Below are 18,784 nucleotides of genomic sequence, written 5' to 3' on the forward strand. Positions count from 1 at the left end.
ACCTGGCTCCTGCCATCGGATCAGCGCGGTGCGCCGGCAGCAGCGCGCCTACCGCAGCGGCCATTGGAGGGTGAACCATCGGCAAAAAGGAAGACCTTTCTCTCTATCTCTCTCTCTCACTGTCCACTCTGTCAAAATAAATAAATAATAAATAAATAAATAAATAAATGACTAAAATGTGAAGCTGTTTGTAAAAATTCTAGCAGAACAAATAAATTGATTATATATGTAGAAAAAACTGGCTGAAACACTTTTATAATTCCTTGATTCTAATAAGGAAAATATGTGTCTTATTAAAATCATAGCATGATATATTCAGTTCTTTATAAATTTATCCATTGGGTCTGTGTAAGAGAAAAATTTGGATATTGGCCAAATAACTCAACATAGGTATTGCAACACTCTTCATCAGGTGATACCACAAGTTTAACATACAAGTCAGTGGCTAAGCAACTGGGAAGTGTATTAGCCAGATTTTTACTACTGCAATGAAATACTTGAGACAAGCTACTTATGAAGGAAAGAGAGGCTTATTAGCTCACAGTTTTGGAGGCTGAAAGTCTGAACAACATGATTCAGGCTTTGGTGAAAGCCCCCAGAAAGAACATTTACCGGAAGAATCACATGGTGAGCCAGGAAGCACAGAGTGGGTGAACCCGCACTTGGACTGTTGTGTAACCCTCCTCGTGAGGTAACAGGAGAACTTACCTTCCGAGGGCACCGCCTGAATAACCTGAGGATCTCACACTACGTCCCACCTCCTAATGGTTCTACTGCGAGTGGCGTTTACAGGATACCCAGGCTCATCTCCAGCCTATAGCAAGGAACTTACAAAAAAAATAGTCATGGTTGAATGTCTGTTGAAAGGACTAGCTAGCAACATAAACTAACAATTGTGAAAATAGAATATCTTAGTGTGATAATTATTCTCAGCCCTTTATCTGTATGGTGAACTTAGCATTAGTGTTTCTGTTCTGAAGCTGAATTGATGTTACCATATTATTGGTAATATCCAGCAGTTTCTCTTTTAACTTTGGAGTAATTTTTCCCACTAAGATAAAGCTTGTGAGACTAAACTCTCAAAACCACATTCCAGCCTTAAGTTACTGAATTACAGACAGGCATTTGGCCTAGCAGTTAAGACACCTGCGTTCCACAGCAGAGTACCTGGATCTGATTCCCTATTCTGGCTCCTGATGCCAGTTCGCTACCAATGGAGACCATGGGAGGCAGCAGAGATGGCCTAAGTAACTGGCTTCCTGCCACCCATATGGGAGATCTGGATTGCATTCCCAGCTGCTGTCTTTGGCCCTAGCCCAACCCTGGGTATTACGGGTATTTAAAGAGTGAACCAGTGAATAAGAGCTCTGTTTCTGTCTATCTATTCAAATTATAATAATACATGTCAATCCTTTGTGAAAAGGCTTTTGTATTCTAGATATTTTGCAAGTAATGCATTTTGCCATGATGAAAGATGAAAATTGTAATTTGAGTTTTCTTCCTGGTGTCGTATGACACATTAGTGGAAAAAAGGCACTTTATGTTTATTTATAATGTTTTTGTTAGCAATTTCAAATGCTATTGAAACCAGCAAAATAAATTAAATGGAATTTTTATGAAAAAATTTTTTAAAGATTTGTTTATTGTATTTGAAAGTCAGAGAGAGAGGGAGAGACAGAGATCTTCCATCTGCTGGTTCACTCCCCAGATGGTCGCAATGGCCACCCTGTGCCAGGCCGATGTCAGCAGCCAGGAACTTCATCCAGATCTCCCACATGGATGCCAGGGGCCCAGACATTTGGGCCATCTTCCGCTGCTTTTCCCAGACCATCAACAGGGAGCTAGAAAGAAATGAAGCAACCAGGACATGAACTGGTGCCCATGTGGGATGCCAGTGTCACAAGTAGTGGCTTTACCTGCTTTGCTACAACACCAACCCCGAAATAAATTTTAAAATTGTGTCCGTGTACTTTACTTTCTATATTGGTTTATAACTGTTTATAATTGTTATAACACAACTAAAAATTACAAACAGAAAAACGGAACTGAGAGGAATATTGTTTTGGTGGTCTTGTCCCTAATGCCACTATCTAGAGTTCATTTAGATCCTGGCGGACTACCCAATTCTCAGGTGTTTCTAATCAGGATGTATTTGATGAGATTGCAGTGTGTTCAAGGGGTAGGCAGTTTGAAACATATCACACCCAACTGCGACAGTGTCTGCGGCTGGCGTTCCTGAGTCAGACTTGAGTCAGACAGTTCATCAGGGGACTCTGTGGACAGCCAAGATACTGTCAGCGAAGACAGCGGTGGACCACTTGTCTGGATGGCAGAGTTTAAGTGGGAGCCTTTAGAATTAGCACTGAGGCAAACTCACTTTACATTGGTGAAGGAAATCTAGGAGAAATAATTTGTGAATTCTGAGTTGAGCATAGTGAAATGATGCTGTCAGAGATTGCTAAATACTATTTAAAATGCTTCTAGAACCCCACCAGGAAAGTTCAGTGTAGTTTAAGTGTTGGGTAAAATTTTTAAGAGATGGAAAAGCCTACCCTAATCTTTTGGGATTATGAATGGAAAAGAGTGTTAACCATTTTTTTTTTTTAAGATTTATTTATTTATTTGAGAGGCAGAGTTATAGAGAGAGGGAGAGAGATAGGTCTTCCATCTGCTGGTTCACTCTCCAAATGGCCGCAGTGGCCAGAGCCGGGAGCTTTTTCCGGGTCTTCCATATGGGTGCGGGGGCCCAAGCATCTTTAGTGCTTCTCAAGGCCATTAGCAGGGAGCTGGATCAGAAGTGGAGAACAGGCACTTGCCAAAGTAACATAGATATGTACAAGCAAGGACAGGAGAGGAATAACATACTTCAGTTACTTGGACCCACTATTCAGTTTGTCAGAAACTCACCTGTCTGCTGTTAAGAAAATTATATAACCTTCTTGAAGCATATTTTACTGTAAGAAAGATGGGGGAAATCATTTTTGAGAGTAGTTTTAGATTCATTTTCATGAGTAATCTGTGTAATTTAAGGAGATGTTCTACTCAAATGCATTTTTCCACTTTTGTTAAATTCAGATATACATTTTCCCCCCAGAAACCTTTTATTTAAGGAATACAAACTTCATATTTTTCATAAATACAATTTAGGAATACAGTGATTCTTCAACTGTAACCACACTCCCACCTCGCTTCCTCCTCCCTCTCCTATTCCCATTCTTATTTTTTTTTTTTTAACTAAGATCTATTTTCAGTAAACTTTATACACACATGATTAACCCTATACTAAGGAAAGAGTTCAACAAATTGTATGGGAAAAAAAAAAAAACAAAACACCTGTTCCTCAACAGTTGACAAAGGCTGTTCAAAGTAATTGCATCTTGAAGTGTTAATTTCACTTCTATAGATTACCTTTTAGGTGCTCTATTAATTATCACAGATCAGAGAGAGCATATGGTATTTGTTTTGGGACTGGCTTATTTCACTAAGTATGCTGTTTTGCAGTTTCATCCATTTTGTTGCAAACAACAGGATTTCATGATTTTTTTTATTGCTGTGTAGTATTCTGTGGCATATATATCCCATAATTTCTTTATGCAGTCTTCAGTCGATGGGGATTTGGATTGATTCCATATCTCAGCTATTGTGAATTGAGCTGCATAGATACACATTTTAGTCACTACTGATTGAAAGGCAAGTATGAAGGATTGCCCTCAAGAATTAAATCCAAAAATGTATTGCTTATATCTAGCACTCAGTGGATTTTCTTGAATCAGAGTAGATAGTTACCCAAAACTGTAGGCCACCATATTCTTGGGCATCTTTTAGTGTTGTGGTTAAATTATAATTAGTTCTAATTAGCACTTCAGTGGGCATTACGTATTTACCTGTAGCTGGATGGCATATAGAAAGAAATTCTCGTATCTTTGAAAACATAAAAAGAGATAAAGAAAAATGCTTTTTAATCTGATACAGCCAGGCACCGCCGTAGCTCAATAGGCTAATCCTCCACCTTGCAGCGCTGGCACACTGGGTTCTAGTCCTTGTTGGAGCGCCGGATTCTGTCCTGGTTGCTCCTCTTCCAGTCCAGCTCTCTGCTGTGGCCCGGGAGTGCAGTGGAGGATGGCCCAAGTGCTTGGGCCCTGCACCCGCATGGGAGACCAGGAGAAGCACCTGGCTCCTGCTTTCGGATCAGCGCGGTGTGCTGGCCGCCGCAGCGGCCACTAGGGGGTGAACCAATGGAAAAGGAAGACCTTTCTCTCTCTCTCTCTCTCTCACTCACTGTCCACTCTGTCTGTCAAAAAATAAAAATAAAAAATAAATAATCTGATACAACCAAATATCTTTTATCAGTATAAATGGAAGATGAACATAGATTCCATAAGTCTTGGTTCTAAAACCAAATAGCTCCCATACATATCTGTTCAGTGATAACAAGAAGTACAGGAATAGCTAACATTCTGAATGCATACAGTGGGACAGGCTATTCACTAAGTGTTTTCTAAAGATTATCTCACTTCTTTCTGTTGTTAGCCTTGTTTTTTTCATGAGGTTTGTAGGAATTAGAGAAGTTAACTAATTTGATGAAGGAAGGTCAGACCTAGTGGTGTTAACCAGAACTTAAAACCGGTGTGTGGTTCCAGACCCTGCCATACCATGCTATGATAAATTCATCCTGAGCAGTTATTTAATGCATTCCCGTATGTAATACATTTGCTTTAACCTTTGATTTTTTTTTTCTAATGGGAAGTTATCAGCTTAAGTCTGGATGCCAAAGCTATTTCTTTTTTTGCTGTTTTTAGTACAGTTATAAATATTACTGGTTCTTTAGATTTAAAAAAAAAAAAAAAAAAGGCCTTCACCCCCACACTTGGGAACCATACCAAATTTTTTAGGCGTTTTACTTTTATTGGAGTTTAGAGAAGCGAAATAAAATGAAAAATTCTTCAAGAATGAAAATGAAGTTTTTAGTCATTCATCATTCATTCAAGTTTAAAATAATTGCATTTCTAGCATTGAATGAAGAGCTACTGGGTCATGTAGTGAGGAGTAATAAATAGTCCCTGGTCAGCTCAACTTTTATTTTCCTTGTGTATTTCTGCTTTATACCTGGATACCTGTACTAAACTGATGAACAGATTGTATGATTAACAGCATAAACAGTAAATTAGTATTTCTTCCATCAAGTGTCCCTTACTCTGCTTCTTCCCTCCCCATGTCTGTCTCTCTCTCTCAAACCCACATAATATATATGAATGGAAACTTTCCAAGATGAAAGGCAATTTGCTTTTATGACATAGCATGAGAAATCAGACTTAAGTTGAACTAAATAAAAAGCACTACAATGGATATACTGCAGGTAACCCAGATTTAGAATTTTTTAATGGAATCTCCAGGTATTGCAAACCTTAGATATCTCATGGCTTCCAGACTGTTCAGAACCAGGCATCAGCCTTTCCCCTCACTGTGGGCATCGGTTGCACTTGTTTGCAGCCAAAGAGCTGGTGACTTAGAAGTAAAGCTGCGCTTAAGATAAGGAAGGAGTAGAAAAGAAAAGGAAATTGTGCAAGATACTAAAAATTTTCTACCTGCGAGCTAAGATATTTTTGTTTGGAGCAGTTTGTAGAGAATTCATGTTGTCTTAACTAGCAGAAGTAAATAAATAACTCTGCTATATTCTTCCCAGAGAAGTAAAAATTAGATAAGAAGTTGACAGTTTTCAGTGAAAAACAGAGGTTAAGCAGTAATTAAAAGCAAAAGCAAGACAGTTCCAAAAAGCCTGCATTACACTATCATTTATTTTACTGTATTTAATACATGGCATAAACTTATGGTGGCTGTTGTTTTTCATAAAAGTGGAAGAAAAGGGCCGGCGCCGCGGCTCACTAGGCTAATCCTCCGCTTTGTGGCGCCAGCAGACCAGGTTCTAGTCCCGGTCCAGGCGCCGGATTCTGTCCCGGTTGCCCCTCTTCCAGGCCAGCTCTCTGCTGTGGCCCGGGAGTGCAGTGGAGGATGGCCCAAGTCCATGGGCCCTGCACCCCATGGGAGACCAGGAAAAGCACCTGGCTCCTGCCATCGGATCAGCGCGGTGCGCCGGCCGCAGCACGCCTACCGCGGCGGCCATTGGAGGGTGAACCAACGGCAAAAGGAAGACCTTTCTCTCTGTCTCTCTCTCACTGTCCACTCTGCCTGTCAAAAAAAAAAAAAGTGGAAGAAAAAACAAAGTCCATTCTGAGTCATCATTCCCTTGCTGGGTGCAGGGCTCTTTCTTGCTAGCTTATATGACAAATGTAGTGTGAACATCATCTTTTTAATACAGCTACAGATATTTTAAATTGGGGTAGTTTGTTTACGAAACTTGAAAAGGCAGTTGAATTTTGTTTATGATATAGGTGACAAGCACTGGACAAGGAATCTTGGGTCTCCCTGCCCCCCAGTCTGCTTCTGATAAGCTGTGAGGTCTTGGACAAGTCATGATTATGTTGGGACTTAATTATTGATTTGAATTGCATCATTCTCATAGAAGAATTCAACTGTTATTCATTAAAAAGGGGTACAATTAGGTTGAATCTTACGAAGTTGCTAGTTTCATAAACCAAAAGTGATCAGATTTCTGTATTATAGCGGTAGTATTTTTATCCCTAGCCTGAGAGCTGGCTGGAATGTACTTCCTTAAGAACGGTCTAGGGTTGTACATCACTCAACTCATGGCTTCTCCTTCAAAGAGCAGTGTGGGAATGAGGTGGCCACAAGCGCTCTTCCTTTAGTAAAACTGTAGTTTTGATGCCAGTGGTTCTTTCTCATTTGAGTCTTGACTTTGCTGCTTCTAGTAATAATTGCTAGCTACTGCTTTGCTTTAAAAAAAAAAATCTGGGATATAATGATGCCTAGATGAGAGGGCTACTCAATGATGGTCTGGTACTAGTGCATGTGGGTTTTTATTTTGTTTTGTTTTGAGGGACTTAGGGGTTGGTTTGAGATAGGAAAGCACCTGTCTGAGTTAGTTGGTGGTGTTTGATAAGTGATTCCAAATAACAATTTGATTCTCTTGCATCTTCTAGAATTAGAAGATCTGGTAATACTGTCCTTTTATTTCTATAGAGTGACCATCAGCTAGAGCTGAGGACTTGTTGCCCACCTTTGTTAAACATGTGCTTTATTTTCCATTCACCCTAATTCCCACCTCTTGCTCTTGACTTCTTTCTACGTTACTTGACAGGCCTCCATTGTAGATATTTGAGGTTGTGATTGTCCTGTACCGTTCAGTAAACTTTCCACGGCGATGAGAATATTCTGTACCTTTGTTGTCCACTATCGTGGCTGTTAAGCACTTGAAATGTGAATGATGTGTCTGAGGAACTGAATTTCCAGTTTTGTTTATTTTTTAGTTAATTTAAATAGATGCGCTGTGTTGGATAGTGCAAGTAGATAATGGATTGTTTTCCTTTATTAGGCATTTCCTACAGAATGAAAAGTGAAAACCATAATACATTTGACACCTCTTCTCCTAATTCCTAGACCTAAATGTTAGCATATATTGTTGTCAGTCTTATGATTGGACAACCAGATTACCCTCTGTAATTAAATGCAGCCTAAAACTTTTCTTCTTTCCTCTCTTACTTACTCAACACATTGTAATTCCATGCATAGTCTGGGCCCCAGGCAATGAATGAGCAAATTCTCTGTTCTCATGGGGCTTACCAGTGGTTAATAAATATTTGCAAAAGAGACATTTGTCCAAGTATTGTAATTTAGTTCCATTATCTGTAATCTCTCCAGTAGCACTACTAGATAAGGATATAATTCAATTGCTTGTGAATTCTCAGAGTTGAAATTTCTTCATTGCTACTGAGTTCCATATTCTAATAGGCTGACATGTACTTACTGTATTATTCTGAGAAACTAGCTGTCTTTGTCCTGCTCCTGAAATATTGATACTTCCTGTAAATGCACCGGCTCAAAGCCAGGCTGCTCGCAGGGCTTTTCATATGTGTCAATCAGCTGGGCCTTCCCTCTTCATTGCCTCCCGTGGCCTTTTCTCCCAGCCTCTGTCCACCTGCTCCTTCTTCCAGAACTTCCTCTTGTATAAGCTCACTTCAGGCTGCGTGTGTGCTGTCCGCCCAGGCGGTCCCAGTGCTCACAGCCATGGCTGCGGCTTCCTACCCTGAGACTTCTCTCATCCTGCGAATGTCAGCCCCTGCTCCCCTTGAGAAGCACTGTTTACCTCCATTCACTACTCCACACTCTCCCTTTCAAACACGAAATGTAAATCTGAAGAAAATGCACCTTCTTTTGTAAGACATGGCATTTTAAGAGTAACATAAATTGCAATCAAGTGTTGTGGTAGTACAGAAGATAGATGAATAGTAAAATGATATTTACAATATGAAATGACTCCCACATTGGCAGTTATTGGGGGAAACATTTGTTGTTCAGTATTCTTTTGCAGTTGTTTAATTCTGTTGTTGATAACCCAATTAGCAAGGCAGTATTGATTCGAGGTTTCTGCTGAGACGTGAAATAGACTGTGTATACATGAAATCTGTTATCCTTGTATTAATAAAAAATCTGTTAAAAAGGAAACAGACTGTGTATAGAAAATCAGGCTTTATTATGGTGTTTGTTAATATGGGATTCTGCCTTTTCCTCTGTGATCTAATTGTGCCATAAAGGTGTCATTTATTCATTTGCTCAACAAATATTTATGGAGTTGCTATTACATAATGAACATGGTACATAAAAATGAGGTAAGCGAAGGATTTATTGGCTAAAATTTGTAGACTTCTATTCCTAAATCTGCCAGCAGTTTACAGGGATAGAGTTTGATATTTTCCCATTTTTTTTCTACGTCTACCCACTGTTCATCCTTTATTTGAGGCCTATACGTGCTGTTCTTTTTTTGTTTTTGAATTTTGTATTTTCAGAATATACTAGGTAATTTGAAAAGTCAAATTCTTGTATAATACATAATAAAGTATAATAATAGGATCTCTGTGTAAGCTTATTAATGACAATTATGAACCAGGGTTATGGCCTGATGAATAATGACATTGCCTTTTAGGAGACTTTCTTTTTAGTGTGGTGAGGGAGAATGTAGTATGTGTGTGTGGAATTGGATTAGTCACGGGGAGGCTGATGACTGTCAATGCGAAATTGCTTTCTGAACTAAGTTCCATAAGATTTCTAATTAGATTTTTTTTTTGTTATGTTGCCTTTCATGGGACCATGTAGAGTGATAATTAACTTTATGAAGCCTTAGGGAGAAAGAGATAGATCTGAGTCTCATTCTGTTTTTGCCTACTATGAAGAAAAACTAAGTTTGAGATGACACAGGTAAAATCCTTAAAGCATTCACTATGTGGTAGAAACTGTGTTTGTTTCTACCACATAATGAGTGTTTTTTCAGTTTATGTTATTATTTCTGTCACAGTTGTCATCCTTGTGTTAGTTTTTCAGCTCTTAGGTCATGTGGACCTTGAGCTTCTTTGATGGGAAGAAATATGAGCTACCGCTGATTCCTTAAATAAGAATCCTAGAAATTGTAAATATTCAGTGAGTTGATTTTGACTCTCCTTATCATCATAACAAGGCTAAATACTTTCCATATGGCCAAGGATATATAATGACAGTAATTGTCAGTCATTATTCCTTATTCTAATTTAAGTGTAAGGCAGAAAGAGAAACTCCTATCTTTATGTAACATTTATTAAGAATTCAAAATAGGGCCGGCTCCGTGGTTCACTAGGCTAATCCTCTGCCTGCAGCACTGGCACCCCGGGTTCTTGTCCCAGTTGGGGCGCTGGATTCTGTCCTGGTTGCTCCTCTTCCAGGCCAGCTCTCTGCTGTGGCCCGGGAAGGCAGAGGAGGATGGCCCAAGTGCTTGGGCCCTGCACCCCATGGGAGACCAGGAGGAAGCATCTGGCTCCTGCCTTCGGATCGACACAGTGTGCCGTCCGTAGCAGCCATTTGGGGGGTGAACCAACGGAAGGAAGACCTTTCTCTCTGTCTCTCTCTCTCTCTCTCATTGTCTAACTCTGCCTGTCCAAAAAAAAAAAAAAAAAAGAATTCAAAATAGAAGGTGTTAATATTTCAGTTCCTTTTCAACTGGGATAATTTTTCTGAATCTGAAAATGGAGCATCCTATATATACATTTCTTAGGAAAACACTATGAATCCTGTAGAAGTAGTTTTACAGAGATGAAGTCTGTAAGCTGGAAATCTGAGCTCAGTTATTCTGGAGACCTGGCTTACTCTTTTACCTTCCAATTAGGCACTAATTTCTACTTAAGGTTGTCTTCAGACTACTTCCTGAATTTGTTTAACTTCACTCATTCCTTTCCCATCACTGTATCTTGAGTATTATTTTCCTTTGGATGACTATAGTAACTTTCCTAGGCACCCACACCCATTTTTGCCCCAATCCATTATCTATATTTAATAGCTAGCTAGCAGGATATGTCTGTTCTGCAAGAAGTGGCCAGAGGAAAATTTATAAAACATGCTTTGATTACTTCCTTACTTTAAAAAAAAATCTGATTTTTTTCACTTTGAGATTTAAAAATATTTAAGACAGCTCATATACCCTACGTGATTTAGTTCCTATTTACCTTTGTACATTTCACTTTCTATATATTCACTTTAATATAAGCTTCCTGAATGCAGTCTATTGTATTATTATATAAGATAGATACCTATATTTCCCCTCCCCTACCCCAGGTATTTGATCTTACAACTCTGGCAAATAATTTAGGGACTACTTTCAAACTTCACCAATTTAAACTTTGAAGTATATGATTCTAAGTTACCTAAAATGATGCATACTGTTCAAGAGTAACTGCAGGCCGGCGCCGCGGCTCACTAGGCTAATCCTCCGCCTGCGGCGCCGGCACACCGGGATCTAGTCCCGGTCGGGGTGCTGGATTCTGTCCCGGTTGCCCCTCTTCCAGGCCAGCTCTCTACTGTGGCCCGGGAGTGCAGTAGAGGATGGCCCAAGTGCTTGGGCCCTGCACCCGCAAGGGAGACCAGGAGAAGCACCTGGCTCCTGGCTTCGGATTGGCGTGGTGCCCCGGCCATGGTGGCCATTGGAGGGTGAACCAACAGCAAAGGAAGACAGACCTTTCTCTCTGTCTCTCTCTCTCTCTGTCCACTCTGCCTGTCAAAAAAAAAAAAAAAAAAAAAGAGTAACTGCATATATTGATACTTGAGTCTTATACTTTGAAAAATAAATTATAGTTTATTACAGATTTGAATTATTTTATGAATACATGTGTCTAAATACTTTCTCTATGACTGAGAAACACAAAAGGATATGGTTAGTCCTACTTTTCCGAGAATGTGGACATGGGGGTGGGCATTTGGTGTGGTGATTAAGATGTCTCTTCAGTCGCCTACATTCCATATCAGAGGGCCTAGGTTTGAGACCTAACTTTTCCCCTGCTTCCAGCTTCCTGCACACCCCGAGAATGTAATGGGCAGGTGATGGCTCTAGTAGCTGGGCCCCTGCCCACCCCTGCGGGAGAACTGGATTGAACCCCAGCTCTTGGCTTCCACCCAGCCTGGCCCAACCCTGGCCTGGTCATGGTGGGTATTTAGCAGATGAATACTTCTCTGTCTGCCTCTTAAAACAACAACAACAAAAAAATGGATGTATATTCTGAATTGTCTTATAGGGGTTTTAGAAGTTAGCATGGCAGCCGGTGCCGCAGCTCAATAGGCTAATCCTCCTCCTAGCGGCGCCGGCACACCGGGTTCTAGTCCTGGTAGGGGCACCGGATTCTGTCCTGGTTGCCCCTCTTCCAGTCCAGCTCTCTGCTGTGGCCCAGGAGTGTAGTAGAGGATGGCCCAAGTCCTTGGGCCCTGCACCCGCATGGGAGACCAGGAGAAGCACCTGGCTCCTGCCTTCTGATCGGCATGGTGCCCCGGCCATGGCGGCCATTGGAGGGTGAACCAACGGCAAAGGAAGACCTTTCTCTCTGTCTCTCTCTCTCTCACTGTCCACTCTGCCTGTAAAAAAAAAAAAGAAGAAGAAGAAGAAAAGTTAGCATGGCTATGTCTGTTCTGCATGATCACAGAGTAAAATTATTTGTCTGTTACTAGTTCCTGAAAATAGCACTTCTTAAATTTTCTGAAAATGTCAAGACTCATTTCTAAAACTGGTTAGAACCATGAAGCTTTTAAGCTTTCCCAGTCCAGCCTACCACCTCTGTAGTTTGCTGTTCTGTTTTATAAACCAAATGTGTCTCTTTCTTTTATTTGAAAGAATTACAGAGAGAATAAGAGAGAGAAAGAGAGGATCTTCATCTGCTGGTTCACTCCCCAGATGGCCACAACAGCCAGGGCAGGGCTAGATTGAAGTCAGGAGCCAGGAGCTTCATCTAAGTCTCCCAATTTTGGGCCATCTTCTGCTACTTTTCCTGGGCCATTAGCAGGGAGCTAGGTCAGAAGTGAAGCAACTGGGACACAAACCAGTGCCCTTATAGGATGCTGGTGTCACTGGGAATGGCTTTACCTGCTGTGCCACAACACCTAACCCATAAACCAAGTATTTCTGAATAATATTATTTTCTGTAAACCTTATCTTGACTTTGAAGGCTTATTAATGATAGTCAATAATGTCTTATTTAGGTACATTGTTCACTGGTAAAATGGAGTTGCAAATTGTTCTGACACTTGCTGAAATAATGTTAAATGAATTATCTAGTGTTAAAGAACTGTGCTAAATTATTTTAAACAATTCAAGGTTAATTTGCATATTTTAAGATTTAGTTCTTTAAAAATAGGTTGTGTTTTCAGTCCAGTGATTACCTTTTGAATTTTGAATCATAGGATGTCGTCTTTTAATGAAAACAAAACTCATATAGTCGACTTTTTAAATATATAATAGGTTAGATTTTTATTTGAGCTCTTTATTTTGCAAAAAAATCAAGTCAATGTTTTCCTTTATGTAAAAGATTAAATACTTGGCATGGCACTCTATGGATGATGAAATTGGCTTTCAGAATTGTTGAATTTGAATTAAAAGCAAAGTATACCACATGAACCGAATCAGGATGCACTCGCTACAAATAAACTCAAGTGTAAGAGTATGATAAGAATAAGTTAACATTTATAAAGAAGCGCTTGACTAAGCAAACTGCAACCCGGAGGAATTTTCAAATTGTGAAGTAATGGGAACAATCATTCAATGTGGCAGGAGGGCGCCACTGCTTGTCTCCCTCCTTGAATGTCTCATCAGATCAGATCTTGCAGTGAGACCCTTGAAACAGGACAGATGATTTAGAGGCAGTGTAACAGATTACCATTTAGAAAGGCCAAACATGAGAATAGGGCTAAGATTAAAACACAAAGATGTTCAGAAACTGGGTGCCTCTTACAGGTGTGTGTGTGTGTGTGCATGAGTGTGTGTGTGAATTTTCAAGGAGTTACACAAGCTTGGTTTTCCTAATACTTCATAAACATTTCTTTGTTTTCCGAACACTTCTCTTTCTAAAGGTTTATCTCTAGCTTTGAGACATCTTTCATCTTGGAAGAATCATTCCTACCAGATCTTTTTATATCATCTCTTTATGAGCAACACCTCTAGCTTATCCTGAAACTCATACCTTGGAGTTAATCCTCATCATATCAGCAGGCAATGAGTTGTAACACTTCCCATACCTCTTCAGTATTACAGTAAATGGTACAGTGCTTAATATTTGTTTTCCTTAGAACGAGTCTATACTGCTATGCCCCGGTCTCCAATCCAGTGCCTGGCATTTGTCAGTGCACAGCAAATACTTGTTGGATGATGGCCAACAAGAGCCTCCCTTTCTTTTTCTTCTTCTTCTTTTTTTTTTTTTTTTTTTTTTACAGGCAGAATTAGAGAGAGAGAGACAGAGAGAAAAGGTCTTCCTTTTCCTGTTGGTTCACCCCCAAGTGGCTGCTACAGCTGGCATGCTGCGGCCAGCGCACTGCGCCAATCCAAAGCCAGGAGCCAGGTGCTTCCTCCTGGTCTCCCATGCAGGTGCAGGGCCCAAGGACCTGGGCCATCCTCCACTGTATTCCTGGGCCACAGCAGAGAGCTGGACTGGAAGAGAAGCAACCAGGACAGAATCCAGCACCCTGACCAGGACTAGAACCCGGTGTGCCAGCGCCGCAGGCAGAGGATTAGCCTAGTGAGCTGCGGTGCCGGCCTGAGCCTCCCTTTCTAAAACCCAGTCCTGGCACAGTCAGCAGGGATCAGATCCCAGAGAGGCTTAAGGTCATGTGCAGGAGCTTGTGCTGCACCCCAGGAATAGTAAGAGACAATCAAAGAATCTTAAAACTCAATTTCATCCTTGGGTGGTTATCTCCCTTCTAGACTCTAGCTGTTGCTTCTCCATTTTAAGAAAATTTAATCCACGTTCATAGAAACTGTATATAGAGGTCCTGCATTGTGGCCTGGCAGGTTAAGCCACTGCCTGAGACACTGGCTGCTCCATTTCTGATCCAGCTCCCTGCTAATATGCCTGGGAAAGCAGCAGCAGATGGCCCAAGTGCTTGGGCCCCTGCACCCATGTGGAAGACCCAGAAGAAGCTGCAGGCTACTGGCTTTACCCTGGCACAGTCCTGGCAATTGCAGCAGTTTAGTGAACTGGTAGATGGAAGATTTCTCTCTCTGTCTCTCCATCTTTCTAACTCTGCCTTTTAAATAAATAAAAAATATATATTTAACCAAAAAAAAAAAATCAAGGAAGGAAAAAAAAGTATATGTAGCACATGAAAAGCAAGGTAATATTGTGCATACTACTGATGACTACATATCCAATAATTTTTAAAGACATTTTCAGAGTCCTTTGCTAAACTTTATAAAATAAATAATCAGAGGTGGACATTGTGGCGCAGCAGGCTTAGAGTTGCTGCTTCGAATGCCCACATCCCATGTTGGAGTGCCTGGGAGCAGGTCCCAGTTCTGCTTCTGAGCCAGCTTCTCCTCCCTCCTGCCCTCTGTGCTTCTCTCTGTGTCACTCTTTCAAATGAAAAATCAATGACTAATAATTTTATATGTTTGAAGGTAAGTTGTGCATTACAAATAATTAGAATGAAAATGTTTGCATTTCCATGCAGAAATGAGTATGCCGAATTTGGAGATGCTGGTAAAAACAAGAACCTATAGTATTTGTAGATTTCCCATTTAAAAAGCAATTGTTAGACATCTTATGTCTTCTTAGTAATTTGGCATCATACTCCTCCTTCACCTAAGTAGAAAGAAAGTTATCTTTATTCAAGAAATTAAGTAATAAGAATATTATAAAGGCAGGTAATGTTAATAATTACTATTAATAATTAATAATAATGCTTTTTTTTTCTTTGAGAGCTGCTTTTTTTTTTTTTAATTTGCTCATTTATTTGAGAGACACAGAGAGTGAGCTTGTATTTGCTGGTTCACTCCCCAAATGCCCACAACAGCCAGGTCTGAAAATGAATACAGATGCTGAGAGTCAGTGGCAGTGGCTTAATTGAAGGTAATTGGTTGGGTTCCCGCCACCAATGACTGGGACTGAATTCCTGGCTCTCTGCTTTGCTGCTTGGCTGTTGCAGGCATTTGGGGAGTGAAGCAGTGAGAACTCATTCTCTCTATATCTCTGTCTCTCAAAAAGACCAAAAACTACTGCCTTCTTTTTTGTTTTTTAACAAGTAGACAGTTTTCTTCTATATACTGTTTCTTAGTTTCAGTGATCGCTGTATTCCACCCATTCTTTTCGGGTTCGTTTTCCCTCTTACTGAAGTAGATCTTTGAGTAGTTCTCTTTGAAAGGATCTGTGAATAATAAACTTAAGATTTTTGTCCAAAAATACTTAATATTTGACTCTTCAATTATAATTTATTTCAAAAATAGGCAGTAAATAACAGAATTTGGCAGGCCATAGTTAGTATGACACAAAATATTCTAAGATTGCTATTTAAGTATGTAGCACTCCCATATCATGTTTTTGTGATGTCTTATAATGGACTCATAGTTATCTTATGTCTGTTTTTCCTAATGTGGCATTTCGCATTATATTTTAATGTAGATGGACTCCTACAGTAGTTCTAGATCCATGTTTTCCAATGGAACTTTGTATGATGATGGAAACATTCTTTTATCTGTGTTGTCCATTAAGAAGGCCACTGTTCAGTAGACCTTGAGTACTGACATAGTCTCTCTTTGTTTATCTCTTATTGTGTGAATAGAAGAGTTTGTCAGGGATAGCATCATGGGTACATGACTGTTGCCTTGTGATTTTTTTTGTTGATTTGTTAGAGAAAGAGACAGAGAGAGCGAGAGAGCGAGCTCCTATCTGCTGATTGATTCCCCCAAATGCCTGAATGAGTCTAGACTGCTCTGGGGCCAGAGCCAGCAGCCAGAAATTCATTCCAGGTCTCCCAAATGAGTGGTAGAAGCCCAGGCACTTAAACCACCATTTGCTGGCACCAGAAATCAAACCTAGGCACTCTGGCAGGGATGCAGACACATTAACCAGTGTCTGAGCCAGTAGTCTGAATGTCCACCCTAAACAGAAGTTTTCAATTAAAAACTTGATTCGTTGAAGACCATGTAATTTGAATAATTCAATTTTACCTGTGTTTTTCCCCCCAGGAATTTAAAACTACTTAGCTTCTTGGTTTTAGTAGTTAAGAATTGCTTGTAGAATTTAGTATTAGAAGTAAATCGTGGGGCTGGCACTGTGGCATAGTAGGTAAATCTGCTTTTGCCTGTAGTGCCAGCATCCCGAATGAGTGCCAGTTCGAGTTCTGGCTGCTCCACTTCCTATCCAGCTCTCTGCTATAGCCTGGGAAAGCAGTAAAAGATGGTCAAGTCCTTGGGCCCCTGTACCTGCATTGGATACCCAGAAGAAGCTCCTGACTCCTGGCTTCAGATCGGCGCAGCTCTGGCCGTTGCGGCCAACTGGGGAGTGAACCACAGATGGATCTCTCTCTCTCTCTCTCTCTCTCTCTCTCTCTCTCTCTCTGCCTGTCCTTCTCTGTGTAACTCTGACTTTCAAATAAATAAATAAATCTTAAAAAAAAAAAAAAAGGAAGTAAATTGCAGAGTTAGAAGGGGATTCATTGTGTTTTTAGCTTACCATCCTTTTTTCTACATAATAATCATCTAAATCTGGTATGTTTTTTCAAGTATTGTGTTAAGGCCAGGATGTCCTTTTCTGAAGTTGCCTGTTCATGTATTAATTCATATTTACTGAGTAAAAAGAATTGTATATGTCACTCTTCAGGTTCCAGTCTACTGAACAAGTGTATTAATAACCCCTTCTGTTTTTCAGATTACAAATAGAGGAATCTTCCAAACCTGTAAGGCTATCACAACAACTGGATAAAATTGTAACAACCAATTACAAACCTGTTGCTAATCATCAGTACAATGTAAGTCTTTTGCATGTCTCTCTTCATTCTGTTGTATCTTTTTTCTTTTCCATATCATAAAGGCTTAGGTTTTGAAAAGTTCCCAGCAGTCCTGCATTGTGCCACCAGGTGCTGGAGTTATAGCACCTGATCCAGATTTAGTATTGAATAAGACAGTTTGTTAAGCACAGGAAAATGCTTGCTCTATATGGTAGATTACACAGTGAGAAGAAGGCAGCTATTGTTTGAACCACTTTTGAGAAGGTTTTCCAAAGAAAGAAAAAAACTAATTCTCAGTGGTCCCAATGTTTAAATCATATTTTGGGTAAATATTTTACCAGTTTTTCATTTTTCTGCTTTCAGGACTGACTATAGTAGTTTTTAATGGTTGGACACCACCACCACAACTAGGGGTGTGTGTGTGTGAGAGAGAGAGAGAGAGCGAGAGAGAGAGAGAGAGAGAGGGAGGGAGAGGGAGAGAGAGAGAGAGAGAAAGATTTATATTTATTTGAGAAACAGAGCATACTCATCCAATGATTCACTGCCCAAATGCCCACAACAGCCAGGACTGAGCTGGGCAGGAGCCAGGAACTCAATCCAAGTCTCCCGCATGGGTGGCAGGGACCAACCACTTGGGCTGTTACCTGCTGTTGCCAGAGTACCCATTGGCAGGAAGCTGAAATCATGAGCTAGCACTGGCATCAGGTACTCTAGCCCATGTCTTAACCATTAGGCCAAGTACCCACACTAGGTAATAAAATTTAAAGGTCATAAGACAATAATTTTTCCATTGATTATTAAGATTGCTTTGCATGGTTTTAATTTTCCCAAGTATTTTTAAAAGATTTATTTACTTATTTGAAAGATAAAATCGGTGGCGGGGGGGGGGGGGGGTCCTTCCACATGCCAATTCACTCCCCAAATGCCCACAATAGCCAGGACTGGGGCAGGCCAGAGCAGGAAGCAAGGAACTCTACCTGGGTCTCCCTCATGGGTAGCAGTGACCCAAGTAATTGGGTCATCATCTGCTGCCTTCCCAGGCATACTAGCAGGAAGTTGGATTGGAAGTGGAGCAGCTGGGACTTGAACTGGCACTCCCTTATGAGAAATAGGTATCCCAAGTAGCAGCATTGAAGTAAATTTTACATATTCTATATGTATTATGCAATATATAATGTACACATTTATGGTCCACATCATGTATACTTTGTGCCAGGTGCCATTCTGGGTGCTTCATATAAATAATTAACTTTCTTCTTTATACCAACCCTGCAAAGTAGCTACTATTATCCTCAAGTTACAGATAAGCTAACTGAGACACACAGAGGTAGCTTACCTAAGGTCACACAGCCAATTATCAACCAGTCCAGATGTTCAGCTCAAGTAATCTGCCTTTGGAGACATACCTCTAACCACTGTCTGTGGAGTT

General features: G+C 40.4%; 1 protein-coding gene across 1 annotated transcript in view; it reads left to right on the forward strand.

Moving 5' to 3' along the window:
• GTF2F2 (general transcription factor IIF subunit 2) overlaps positions 1–18,784 on the forward strand; it is a 138,599-nt gene that overhangs the window by 102,000 nt on the left and 17,815 nt on the right. Inside the window, exon 6 of the mRNA XM_062194159.1 lies at positions 17,277–17,376. Coding sequence (XP_062050143.1) covers positions 17,277–17,376 — 100 coding nt within the window. The remainder of the gene's footprint in view (positions 1–17,276; positions 17,377–18,784) is intronic.

The sequence above is a fragment of the Lepus europaeus genome, chromosome 6 (assembly GCF_033115175.1).
Source record: "Lepus europaeus isolate LE1 chromosome 6, mLepTim1.pri, whole genome shotgun sequence".
Classification (NCBI taxonomy): domain Eukaryota; kingdom Metazoa; phylum Chordata; class Mammalia; order Lagomorpha; family Leporidae; genus Lepus; species Lepus europaeus.